The following is an 11,363-nucleotide window of genomic DNA, read 5'->3' as shown; positions in this document are numbered from 1 at the left end:
GTTAGGACCCGGCGAGAGGCCTTGTTGCAAGGGCCTATGCGAGCCTTGGCAGGAGTATACCTGCCGACCGCCGCCCTGCCTCCTTGTAGCTCCTTAAGCTACGTCTTGTTATTTAACCCGCCTGCCTGCCGTGCATTATAGAACACGTAGTGAATTTAGTTATTACTTCTACCTACCTGCCCGAGCTAGCTAGGGCAATCCTGCCGCCCGAGACCGTGATATTACGTAGCTCCTTACCCACCTAGCTATCTACCTGCACCGCCGACCTAATATCCTATTCTCTCCCCCTAGTTCTACCGGACAGCGAATCCGCGTTCGCCGCCTATATTACTAACCACGTATATAAATAGTACGAGTACTACTGCTAAATATATAAATATATTAATACCGCCTAGGAAAGCCTTACTAAAAACCACTAAGCCGCACTCTATATATAAGCCCTGGAATTAGAAATTAAGGAATATAAATAACAGAGCAACTAACTAAAGGCATAATTATAAGCTGTCTATAAATACTAGAAGGAAGAGATAAAGGAGCTTATAGATAAACTAGCTTTAGCTCTTACTAAAAAATAGAAAGCAATTAATATAGCTATACCTACTATCCGCACCGCCCTGTAAACCCTAATACTGTAAGTACTAACTAAAGGAAATACAGCTAATATAGTATAAACGCCTCCGTCTACTTCTAATATATCTACTACCCCTGCCCGGCTTTCTAAAAAATAACCTAACCCTAATAAGTTTACAGGTAACTAAAAGAACCTCTGCTACTTCCTTTCTTAAATCTATAAGAAAATAACTATTAACTAAAACCGCTTCCTTAACCCCTAAAGCCAAATATTCTATATAAATAGTTATCTAAGTAGAAACCTATACGCCTAAGTCCTGCTGTATATTATAAAAGGAAACTATTAACTACCTAATTTTAAAGCTATTCTAGAACTTTTAGAATAAGTATATAGAGACCCTAACTAAGTCCGCAACTTCTGCACTAAACTATTCCGCCTCCGCCAGAATAATAAAGAATTTAGCGTTTTTCTTGCTAAATTCTAACGCCTAGCTTTAGAAGAAGAGCTTTCTAAGAAAGCTCTACTAACCTTTTTAGAAGAAGCTATTAACTGCAAACTAAAGGGAATACTACTCTACTATAAACCTTTTAGCAGGGAGTACTATATATTTATAAAGTTCCTTTAAAACCTAGATAACTGCTGTAAATAATATAAAGTATTTACTACTATAACCCTAAAAATATACGCTAATATAAATTAAACCTGTTAGGAAACACCTGTTCCTGTAGAAATATAAACTGCTATACCCTAGTTATTACTAAAAGCGTCCGGCGCTATAAGAATTATAAAAGTCTTCGGAGACCTAATAGATTTTTTAAAAGGTTGCTTAACTTAATATAAAAGAAAGGAATATTACTATTATAGATCTAAAAAATACTTTATCTATAACTGCTCTTAGCCTAATAAATGCTCTATCCGCTCCCGCTCTGTTTATAAAAATATATTCTTCCGGAGCTTTTTACTGCCCTCTACTAAATATAGAACCCGGATATTACTAAAACCTGCTTTTCCCCTATTTTCTACTTTAATAAAAGGATTAAGCCTAATATAGGTTATAGCTAGGCTTATATACCGCGCACTATATAAGTATCTGCTACTGCTATCTAAGAAATAACTATTAAAGAGGAATAGATTATAAAAGCTAACCTGTTAATTATACCTATATATTTAGAATACTAGGGCCAGAGTATTCTAGCGTATAGTATAATTAATAGTAGCTGTAAAAAGAAAGCGCTAGTTAATAAAAACTGGGTAAAGTATTACTATATTCTAATAATTCCGCTTAAGTACCCTTTTTACCTAGAACTAGCTAATAGAGGCAATTCCGAAGCGGGTAAAGTAACCTATACTATTTAGGTTTAATTATAGATAAATAAATATTTAGAAACTATTTAAATAGAGGTAACTAAATATTTAGAAACTATTTAAATAGAGGTAACTAAACTAAGTTATTACCTAATTATTCTAGAAATCCTGTAGCTACGCCTGTATAATCCTATACCGGACTAGTCCCGCAATATACTATAGTTTATAAGCTAGTACTATTATAAATACTGCAACTTACTATAAAAAGCAACACGTGTATAAGGAATTACTAATATTCTAAAAAAAAACTGCCTGGAATACCTGCCGCCTGCACTAAAAAACCTAGAAGGGAAAAATATAGCACCTGTTTCCTTACGCGTATATAGCGCCTACCTATAAAAAGGATATAAACTCTTTTCTATATTACTAGATAATATTAACTATATCCTATCTAAAAAAAAGGGCTTTAACCTAAACCGCCTGCCTAAAGAACTATAAAAGTTTACTAATATTTTTTTACCTAAAAATACTAACTGCCTGCTACCGCACTGCCTATATAACTATAAAATTAAGTTAAAAAAAGGAAAAATGCCCTTTTTTACACCCTTATACCTAATATCCTATAATAAGCTAATAGCTCTAAAAGAATAGGTAGCAGATAATCTAAAAAAAGGATTTATCCGCCCTAGCTCCTTACCTGCTATATTATCTATATTATTTATAAAAAAGCCTAGAAAAGGCCTCTGCTTCTGCGTTAACTACTAAGCGCTAAATACTATAATAGTTAAGAACCGCTACCTACTACTATTAATAAAGGAAACCTTAAGCAACCTAAAGGGGATAAAGTACTTTATAAAAATTAATATTATATCTGCCTTTAATAACCTATATATAAAAAAGGGTTAAGAATAGCTTACTATATTTTAAACCTAACTAGAACTATTTAAAACCTTAGTAATACCGTTTAGGCTTACCAGAGCCCCTGCAACGTTCTAATAATTTATAAATAATACTCTGCAAGAGTATTTTAATATTTTCTATACTGCCTACCTAAATAATATTCTAATTTACAGCCGGAACTAAACTAAATACCTGGAGTATATCCGCACTATACTAAAACTGCTATAAAAAGCAGAACTCTATATAAAGATTAAGAAATATAAGTTTTTTACTAAAGAAATAATATTCCTAGGTATTATTATAGGAGCTAACAGCTTATAAATAGATCTAGAAAAGATTAAAGCTATAATAAACTAGAAAATACTAATTTACCTAACTAATATATAAGCTTTTATAGGATTTAGAAACTTCTACTGCTAATTTATTAAAAACTTTTTAAAGATTATTACTCTGCTAGTACACCTAATAAAAAAGGGCGTTGCCTTTATATAGAATACTGCCTGTTAGAAAGCTTTTACTAAATTAAAAAAAGCCTTTACCTCTGCACCTGTTCTAGCACTATTTAACTAGAATAAGCCTATTATTATAGAAATAAATACATTTAATTATATCTTAGCTAGCGTTTTATTATAGTATAGAAATAACAGAATCCTGCGCTCTATTATATTTTTCTTAAAAAAGCACTTAGTTATAGAATATAACTATAAAATATATAATAAAGAACTGCTTACTATTATTTAATACTTTAAAAAATAGAAACTAGAGTTTAAGGGCGCCGCCTTACCTATTAAAGTTATTATTAACTACTATAATCTAGAGTACTTTATAATAATAAAACTACTAAACCGCTGCTAGGCCTGCTAGTCTAAATTCCTATTCTATTTTAACTTTAAGATTATATATTAACCTGGAAAACTTAGGGTAAAGCCTAATTTTCTAACTAGAAGGTTAGAGAACCTGCCTAAGAAAAGGAATAAACGTTTCCGCTACTAGAGCTAGATAATTCTAAAGAAATTAAACTTTAAGAATAAAATAGAAAAGAAAACTATAAAAAAAGTAACTTTTAAAAACAAAGCTAAAATAATAGCTTTAGCACCCGTAAAAACCCGGTAAAAAGGCTTATTACTAACTTCTCTAGATAACACCCCGTAAGATAAATAAAAAACTAAGGAAGATATAGAACTACTCTCTATAATTACCGCTCTGCTAAAAATAGTATATAAAAAAGACCCTGTTCTGCTATTAGTTTTAAAAGCCTTAGAAAAAGAATACTGCTATTATATAAAGCTTATATTAGCTAAATACTAGAAAAAAAATAGATACCTATACTATTAGAACTGCCTATATATACCTAACTATTGTCACGATAGCGCTACACGCAAGAGGTCGAGGGCTTAAAGAGGAGCGTTGATTAGGTGCTATGTACAATGCTACGTGGAGAATCAAGACGTTGTGTAAGGAACAGGAAGACGGGAGACGGGCCACCGGATATAAGGGCGTGGCCGAGCGCGTGGCGTACGGCCTCTATGCCGTTTCGGCGCGTGGCACGCGTGTACGCGAGGTCCTTACCAGATCAGGTGATAGGAAAAGGGGGCAGCCAGTAGGTGGCTGGAGCGGGACAGGATAGGAAGCGGAAGCGAGACGGGAGCGGAGCAGGGCAGGCAGAGCAGGAGGCCGGCCAACGGTAGTAGGCCGGTGCAGATTGCTGGAGTTGTAGCAATCTGCGGCAGAATTTCGGTAGGTAGGGTGTCGCGGTCGATACCGTGACAACTATAATAAACTAAAGGTAGAACTTCTGCGTATATACTATAGAAACGCTATTACCGGCTACTCTAAAAGATCTAAAATATACAGCCTAATAGCCTATAGTTACTACTAGCCCGGAATACTACTTTATATAGACTATTAGGTTAGGAACTACTAAATATATAAAAGAACTACTCTATTATAAAAAGCTTACTAGGGTATTCTAAAGCTGCTGCCTATTTCTAAAAGAGCCTAGTATAATATATTAATAGATTTTATTATACACCTACCGCGTAGCGGAAAGTATAATATAATCCTTATTATAGTAGACCGCCTAACTAAAATAAAACACTTTTTTACCTATAAAGGAACCTATAATACGGAAGATATTATAAAACTTTTCCTAAAAAATATCTAGAAACTATATAGCCTGCCTGCCTTTATTATATCTAACTAAGGGCCCTAGTTTATAGCTAAATTCTAGAAATACCTAACTAGCTGCCTAAGAATTAACTGCCTACTATTAACTATATACTACCCTAAAACTAATAGCTAGACTAAAAAAGCTAATACTATTCTAGAATAGTACTTACAGGTATATATATTCTATTTATAGAATAACTAGGCTAAATAGCTGCTTTTAGCTAAACTGTTAATTAATACTATAAATTCTAAAAGCACCTATATTTCCCCCTTTTTTATAAACTATAGCTTCTACCTATATCTAGGTTTTAAGCCAGTTAAACTATTAACCCGCCTGCCTACTAGAAATACTAAGCGCTTTACTAAGTATATAAAAGAGATTCTAGAATATCTAAAGTCTAAACTTACTGCCTTTTATACCTAATATAAAGATAATGCAAACTGTAACTATTGCCCTGCTTATAACTATTAAGTTAACAACTTAGTATAGTTAAATACTAAGAATATTAAAACCCTCCGCCCCTAGAAGAAGCTAGATTAGAAGAATCTTAGACTATTCCGCGTAGAGAAGGTTGTTAGCCTTTATGCATACCGCCTAACCTTACCGGAGAGCATACGCAACTATAATATCTTCCACGTTAGTTTACTAAAACCTGCCGCGAATAATCTGCTGCCCGGCCAGCGTTAAGAACCACCGCCGCCAGTTGAAGTCGAAGGCTTGGAGGAGTAGGAAGTTGAGGAAGTTGTCGACTCTCGATGGGAGCGTCGCGGTCGTGGCCGCCCCCGCCTGAAGTACACGGTGAAGTAGACCGGATACAACGAAGTCACAGAAGAGCCCGCTGACTATCTGGAACATGCCGAGGAAGCTATCCGGTTGTTCCACCGCCGTTACCCTGAAAAGCCCGGTCCTTAGGCCTCAACGGAGTTCGGCCGTAAGGAGGGGAGTACTGTCACGGCTTGAACGGTGAAGCTTGCTGCACAGCGTAACACGTGATGTTAGGACCCGGCGAGAGGCCTTGTTGCAAGGGCCTATGCGAGCCTTGGCAGGAGTATACCTGCCGACCGCCGCCCTGCCTCCTTATAGCTCCTTAAGCTACGTCTTGTTATTCAACCCGCCTGCCTGCCGTGCATTATAGAACACGTAGTGAATTCAGTTATTACTTCTACCTACCTGCCCGAGCTAGCTAGGGCAATTCTGCCGCCCAAGACCGTGATAATTAATAGGCACAGTTTTTATATAAATATAAAGTTTATTAAGTACTATTATAAGAATAAGATTCTCCTAGCTATCTATTCTTCTTATTTAACTTACCGGCTTTAGCCTCTAGATATTTTTCTTTTTTCTCCTCTAGCTATTTACTACTTAACTAAATTAAACCGGTTTATTTTAAATTCTAAAGAATTTTTATACTTTATAAAAAGGAACTTTTTTAGGATGTTTTAGATAGTATAGGAGAAGGCTATAATACTAAAGAATATAGCTAGTAGGTGGAAAAGGACTAGTATACACCCCTAGGATCCTAATATAGTATTAGACTAATTTAATATTAAAAAGAAAAAAAATAAAAAAAACCTATTTTTTAGCAACTTTATAAACTTAATTCTTACAGCTAGTAATTAGAAAAAGATAGAAACCCGGCTAAAAGAGGTGGTAGAAGATATAGTTTAATCTAAGACTAATAGATAAGTAAGGGCTTTTACCTAGGATATTTATAAGCTTATAGCAACTAATTTACTTTTTTAAAGCTATATTTAAGGCTACCAGGAAGCGTTTAAGATAGAATAGAGGAAGAGGAAGAAGTAGAAGAATTTCTTTTAGATTCTAGCCTCTAATAATAGTGGTAGAGCTATTATCTATTTACCTAATAAGGTGCAGCAGGCACATAAGCTCTACTAAGAGAAGAAGGATGCTAAGGAAGCTGATATTGCTCGCAAGGCAGAGGATAAGGTGCGCAGGAAGCTAGCAAAGGATGACAAGCAAAGAATTAAGGAAATGACGAAGGCTAGCAAAGCTACTAAGAAAAAGCATCAGCTAGATGCTGAGGGCGAGAAGAAGCGCGCTGCAGATGAGGCTCATTATGCACGTGAGTTCAACAAGCAGCTCAAAGAGAAGAGCAAATTGATGCAGCAGAAGCAGAAGGCTAAGACGGTTGTATTCACTATTCCTGAGGAGCCTTCTGCTGAGCAGGAGTGCGAGGGGGAGGATGGGGTTGTGAAGGCGACCTCTGGCCGGCCTCAGCGAATGCGCAACCCCCCCAAATGGCACGACGACTCCGTGGTGGTTATAGAATGAAAGTGAAACACCAAAAGGCTCTTGTATTTCAATTTGGTAGAAATCCATTCATATTTGATTGAGTTGTGAGGCTTTGAAGTTGGTGGTGATGCGTGATCAAAGCGTGCACGAGCCCGTAGCGTGCACGAGCCCGTGATGACTTCTATACAGCTCGAAACATGATGTCTACGACTACCAAGAGTCAAGAAGTAGAAAGCCAGGAAGCCAGAAAGACCCAACACTGTGGAAGATTCCTTAAGAATAAGCACATGAAGATACAAGGTCCCTCGCAAGTTTCGGAGACTCGAAGAGAAAGATAAGACCACGTCGCCTCTTCCCGGCCACTGCCATTCCTGATCGTCCCTGCGTTCAACACTGCGTTCCTTGTGGGTCGGCCCTGAAATCATCGTTAGCTACAGAGGTAGAAGTCTTCGAACACTGGCGCGTACCTTAACTCGAACTCGCCATGGTCGGTACGATCCCAGCCTCCACGTGCGCACTCATCCAAAATATCCGACAATAACGTGGCACAATCATCGTGTGTGAGTTTCTTGTGTTCCGCTGCCATGAGGGGCTCGATCGTGAACTGGTATGCCTTGCCTGGGTAGTCTGGGAAGGTGCGGCATGTTGATTGTGTCTTCTGGAGATCGACAGATGGCTTGGGCGCCAAACCCCCGTAGAGGAGTTCATCGCAGACGTTGTTCAGGGCTGCGGTGGCTTCGTCTTTGGCGAATTGTCCCTGGCCCTTCGCAAAGCACTGGGGGGAGGATGCAGCCACTAGAGCGAGCGGCACAAAGGATGAAGCTAGGAAGAGAGGCCTGAGGTAGCTCATAGTGGTAGGATGTAATGGATGATAAACGGATTCGCAAAAGTTGGTGGATTATTTGGCCTTTCGAGGTTGTAATTTGTAAACGGGGTATGGATTGTAAAATGTTGTGCAGCGGATGCGAAAGATTTATATATTCCTGCGAAAACTCATTTGACTCAAGAAAGGTGATTCATACTTCTCTTTGCCGGGTTGACTATTCTAGTTTGCAGAACGACCGTCGCCATTCTTCGCCATGTAGAACAGTCATTCTATTATTCTGAAACGAGGAGTATGTTTGTGATGATTCAGGGGCGCGCAGACTCCGTATACCTCAAAGTATTCTTGCGGTATTTATGGCTCATGGCTCTTCCACTTCGATGACTTATGTGATAGACTCATATCGAAAAGCATACCCCCGAAGTCCGGACCTATGCTTTGCGAGGCAAGCACAATATGACTATGGATGATAAGAGTAAGCAGCCCAAGAGCACGATCAAACACAGCAATTATCGTGGAGATTACCGAGCATGCTAATAAAAACATAGAAATAAGATCGAGCCGAAACCAGGCATCTAAAATGAGTAACTACTGGCATTAATCAAGAACGCCAGAAAGCTACAAGAATAGAATTTTCTCAAAGAACTTGTTGGAGAAAGCTTGGGAAAGCAACGCAAATTACCAAGCTTGAAAAGGAAATCGAAAGGAAGATGAGCATGAAGAATGTCTCAACCCCAGTTACACTACGAGGTTTCCTCACCGAACACCCATATCCAAATCAGTTCATGAGATTATCGACTGCTGGACTGTGATCGGCCCACTTTTGCTGACAGGGTATCTTATTCGGGTCCGCCCTGCCCCAAGTATTAGCCCAGAAAGCCTATAGACCTCTCGGAGTAAAGGAGCTTACAAATATCGCCAATTCGTATACGAAAAATCCGCGCCCCACTCACAGACCGCATTAACCGATTTGGCTAAACCGTGACGCACTCGTCTTGTCCCTATTTCTGGCCGTTCTTAGGGTTGCTGATGAGATGGATTTCGTAGTACCACGTTTTATCCAAATTGTCCAGCGTCTTCTGGGTGGGTTCGTCGAAACTGGAGTAGGTACGGCAGGCGGTGCGGTTTTCTAAGGTGGCGTTGTAGAACCATGTGTCCCCACGATATGTTCGGAGGTATTTGCATACGCTTGCGACGCTGGCATTGGCTTCTTCTACTGCGAATGCTGGCTCTCCTCCATCCTCGAAATAGCCGTTGGCTAGTACGAGGGAAGCAAAAACGGACGCGCAGAAGAGGAGACTGAGGTAGTGCATCATGATGAGTTGTTGGACGTGGAATGAGAAAGAAGTAATGGTATTGAGTAGAGGTTCTTGACTAGGGTAGAAGTGTGATGAAGAGTGAAGGCTTAGGGGAACCGGGACTTTGAACAAGATATAAATAACAGATATGTTATAAACCGAAGGTTGTTCGTTGTTATTTTTTTGCGTGTGGCTCCTTCTGTGACTCCGCATACGTTGTCATTCTTCGGATTCTCTCAAGAGCACGATTAAATGCAGTGAATATCGAGGAAATCACTGGGAATGCTAAAAGAAATCTAGAATTGAGAAGAGTCCAAAACACAGTATCTACAACTAAATCCAGCATAAAGGCAGGCCGCTATAAACCCAGAGAAATCGAAAAAATGAGGCATCGAAGCTAACAAAGGAAAAAATGCAAAGCTGACTCCGGGGAGGCGGGACTATCGGGCAGATTAAAGACTCAGCGGCAAGAGCGGTTTGACCACCATAGACCCGTCTTTGTTCCAGGTCATATTGCACCAAGTATCCGACTTCTCCTTCTGCATCATGTCCGGGTCCACGCTGAGATCAATATTAGCTAAGGGACTAGATTCGCAATACCAGGGTGACGTACGAATACCTGAAGCTTCCGCTTTCGTTGTGTTCACCCCAGCCAGATACAATATCATGCTCAGTGGTGAGAGTGAATGCCGTGAATATCTGTCCCATCACAGCGACACAATCGTCTTTTCTGAGAGCCTGGCCTTGCCCCTTTACTAGCTCAACTTTGAACTGGTACACTCTCATGTCGTTGTCATCGTGGATGCGTTGCCCGTCATCGTGAACGTTCGTCTCTATGAAGGTTCGGCGTGCCGTTCGTGTGTCCTTGTTTTTGAAATTGGGAGTGCCGCCTAATTTGACGAGGTAGTCGCAAACGGTTGGCAGGAATGCTTGGGCTTGATCTTCGGCATACCACGGCTGCCCTGATGCGTAACAGCCTTTGGGCCAGCCGGATTGAGCCTGGGAGGCAAAAAGAGAGCTTATTGCGAGTAGGCTGAGGTAGCGCATGGCGAATAAGCCTAAGAGGTCGGATTGTTCAAGGGGTAGGTGATATTGCTGATTTGTGGAGTTGCGAAGCTACTGCACAAGAGGAAGTTATAGTTATAGAAGCGGTGTGGCAGAAGACTTCAAATTTGGTCTGCTGGTTGAAGACGTAAAGAAATGATTTATACTACGGTGTTGCTTCTATGTGGCTTTTTCGCGACGTGGAATAAGAACTATTATCACCCGATATCATATACTGACACAGTCATTTACTTATCCCATGACTAAGATGCTGAGCCTTCAAGTTCTAAAGTCTTGCTTTAAATGACATTGCGGTATTCACGGCTCATCCGCATTGGTGACTCGTGCGCCCGGCTTCCTGGACGGACATACTCGAGACCTCCAACTCATAAGCTAAACACGATGTGACTATATCTGACTGGGTCAATCTCGACTCAAGCATGCCACAGCAGTAATGAATGGCGAAAGAACGTGAGTTCCTATTGGTTGAACCCGAAGGACGAGATATTCGTAGACGCGAACCAAGGATCAAGTTGAAGTAACCTCATTTTGATGTCCCGCCCTTGAAGTCTGGACAGCCGGAACAAGTACTGCAAGCTTCCAGAACTAGGTATGAAGATTATTCTCTCGCCTTGATGGAATGTAAGCGAGGACATTGAGCCCAATGGACAGCACTGCTGCTGCCGCGGCTACCTAAGAAAGGAATCGACTGGATGTGATCGATGGCGCATGGCTACATGCATCAACTTCGAGTCATGAGGAGCTGGAGGGCGCTCATCAGTCAGCTTGTTAGTCTGATAGATCTGATGAAGTCGATGATGGAGGAGATGGTGTTGTAGTTGAGGTAAGTGGGTATCGGGCCGGCTTGGGAACTTGTGGGTGCACGGCACGCCGCCCTTTTCGCCAATCTCGGGCCCAACTGTCACGTCGCCGCGGACAGCTTTAACGCCTCTCGAAGCGGCGGCAATGGCGTTGTGGCGTGGTGTGGTGGCACACGGG

General features: G+C 40.1%; 4 protein-coding genes across 4 annotated transcripts; 1 reads left to right on the top strand and 3 right to left on the bottom strand.

The window, feature by feature from the left end:
• Window positions 1–6,938: 6,938 nt before the first annotated feature.
• BDZ99DRAFT_525876 (uncharacterized protein) lies at window positions 6,939–7,238 on the top strand (the record flags this gene model as incomplete). The annotated part of the gene is made up of 1 exon (XM_033726075.1): window positions 6,939–7,238. The coding sequence occupies one exon, from the start codon at window positions 6,939–6,941 to the stop codon at window positions 7,236–7,238; it is 300 nt and encodes a 99-aa protein (XP_033571245.1).
• Window positions 7,239–7,586: 348 nt separating this feature from the next.
• Window positions 7,587–8,156, bottom strand: BDZ99DRAFT_575512 (uncharacterized protein; the record flags this gene model as incomplete). The annotated part of the gene is made up of 2 exons (XM_033728480.1): window positions 7,667–8,156; window positions 7,587–7,614 (listed from the first exon to the last, which is right to left on the bottom strand). Exons 1-2 carry the CDS (start codon window positions 8,047–8,049, stop codon window positions 7,587–7,589), a joined length of 411 nt encoding a protein of 136 aa, XP_033571244.1. The 5' UTR covers window positions 8,050–8,156.
• Window positions 8,157–9,023: 867 nt separating this feature from the next.
• BDZ99DRAFT_545518 (uncharacterized protein) lies at window positions 9,024–9,443 on the bottom strand (the record flags this gene model as incomplete). The annotated part of the gene is made up of 1 exon (XM_033726849.1): window positions 9,024–9,443. A coding segment is annotated over one exon (420 nt), but the record flags the coding sequence as incomplete, so codon positions are not given.
• A 329-nt stretch (window positions 9,444–9,772) lies between these two features.
• BDZ99DRAFT_481428 (uncharacterized protein) lies at window positions 9,773–10,367 on the bottom strand (the record flags this gene model as incomplete). Its single annotated transcript, XM_033722420.1, has 2 exons — window positions 9,773–9,881; window positions 9,934–10,367. The coding sequence occupies 2 exons, from the start codon at window positions 10,365–10,367 to the stop codon at window positions 9,773–9,775; spliced, it is 543 nt and encodes a 180-aa protein (XP_033571242.1).
• Between the last annotated feature and the right edge of the window lie 996 nt (window positions 10,368–11,363).

Source organism: Mytilinidion resinicola, assembly GCF_010093595.1.
Source record: "Mytilinidion resinicola strain CBS 304.34 unplaced genomic scaffold BDZ99scaffold_23, whole genome shotgun sequence".
NCBI classification, from domain to species: domain Eukaryota; kingdom Fungi; phylum Ascomycota; class Dothideomycetes; order Mytilinidiales; family Mytilinidiaceae; genus Mytilinidion; species Mytilinidion resinicola.
This window is presented reverse-complemented; position numbering and strand designations above follow the sequence as displayed.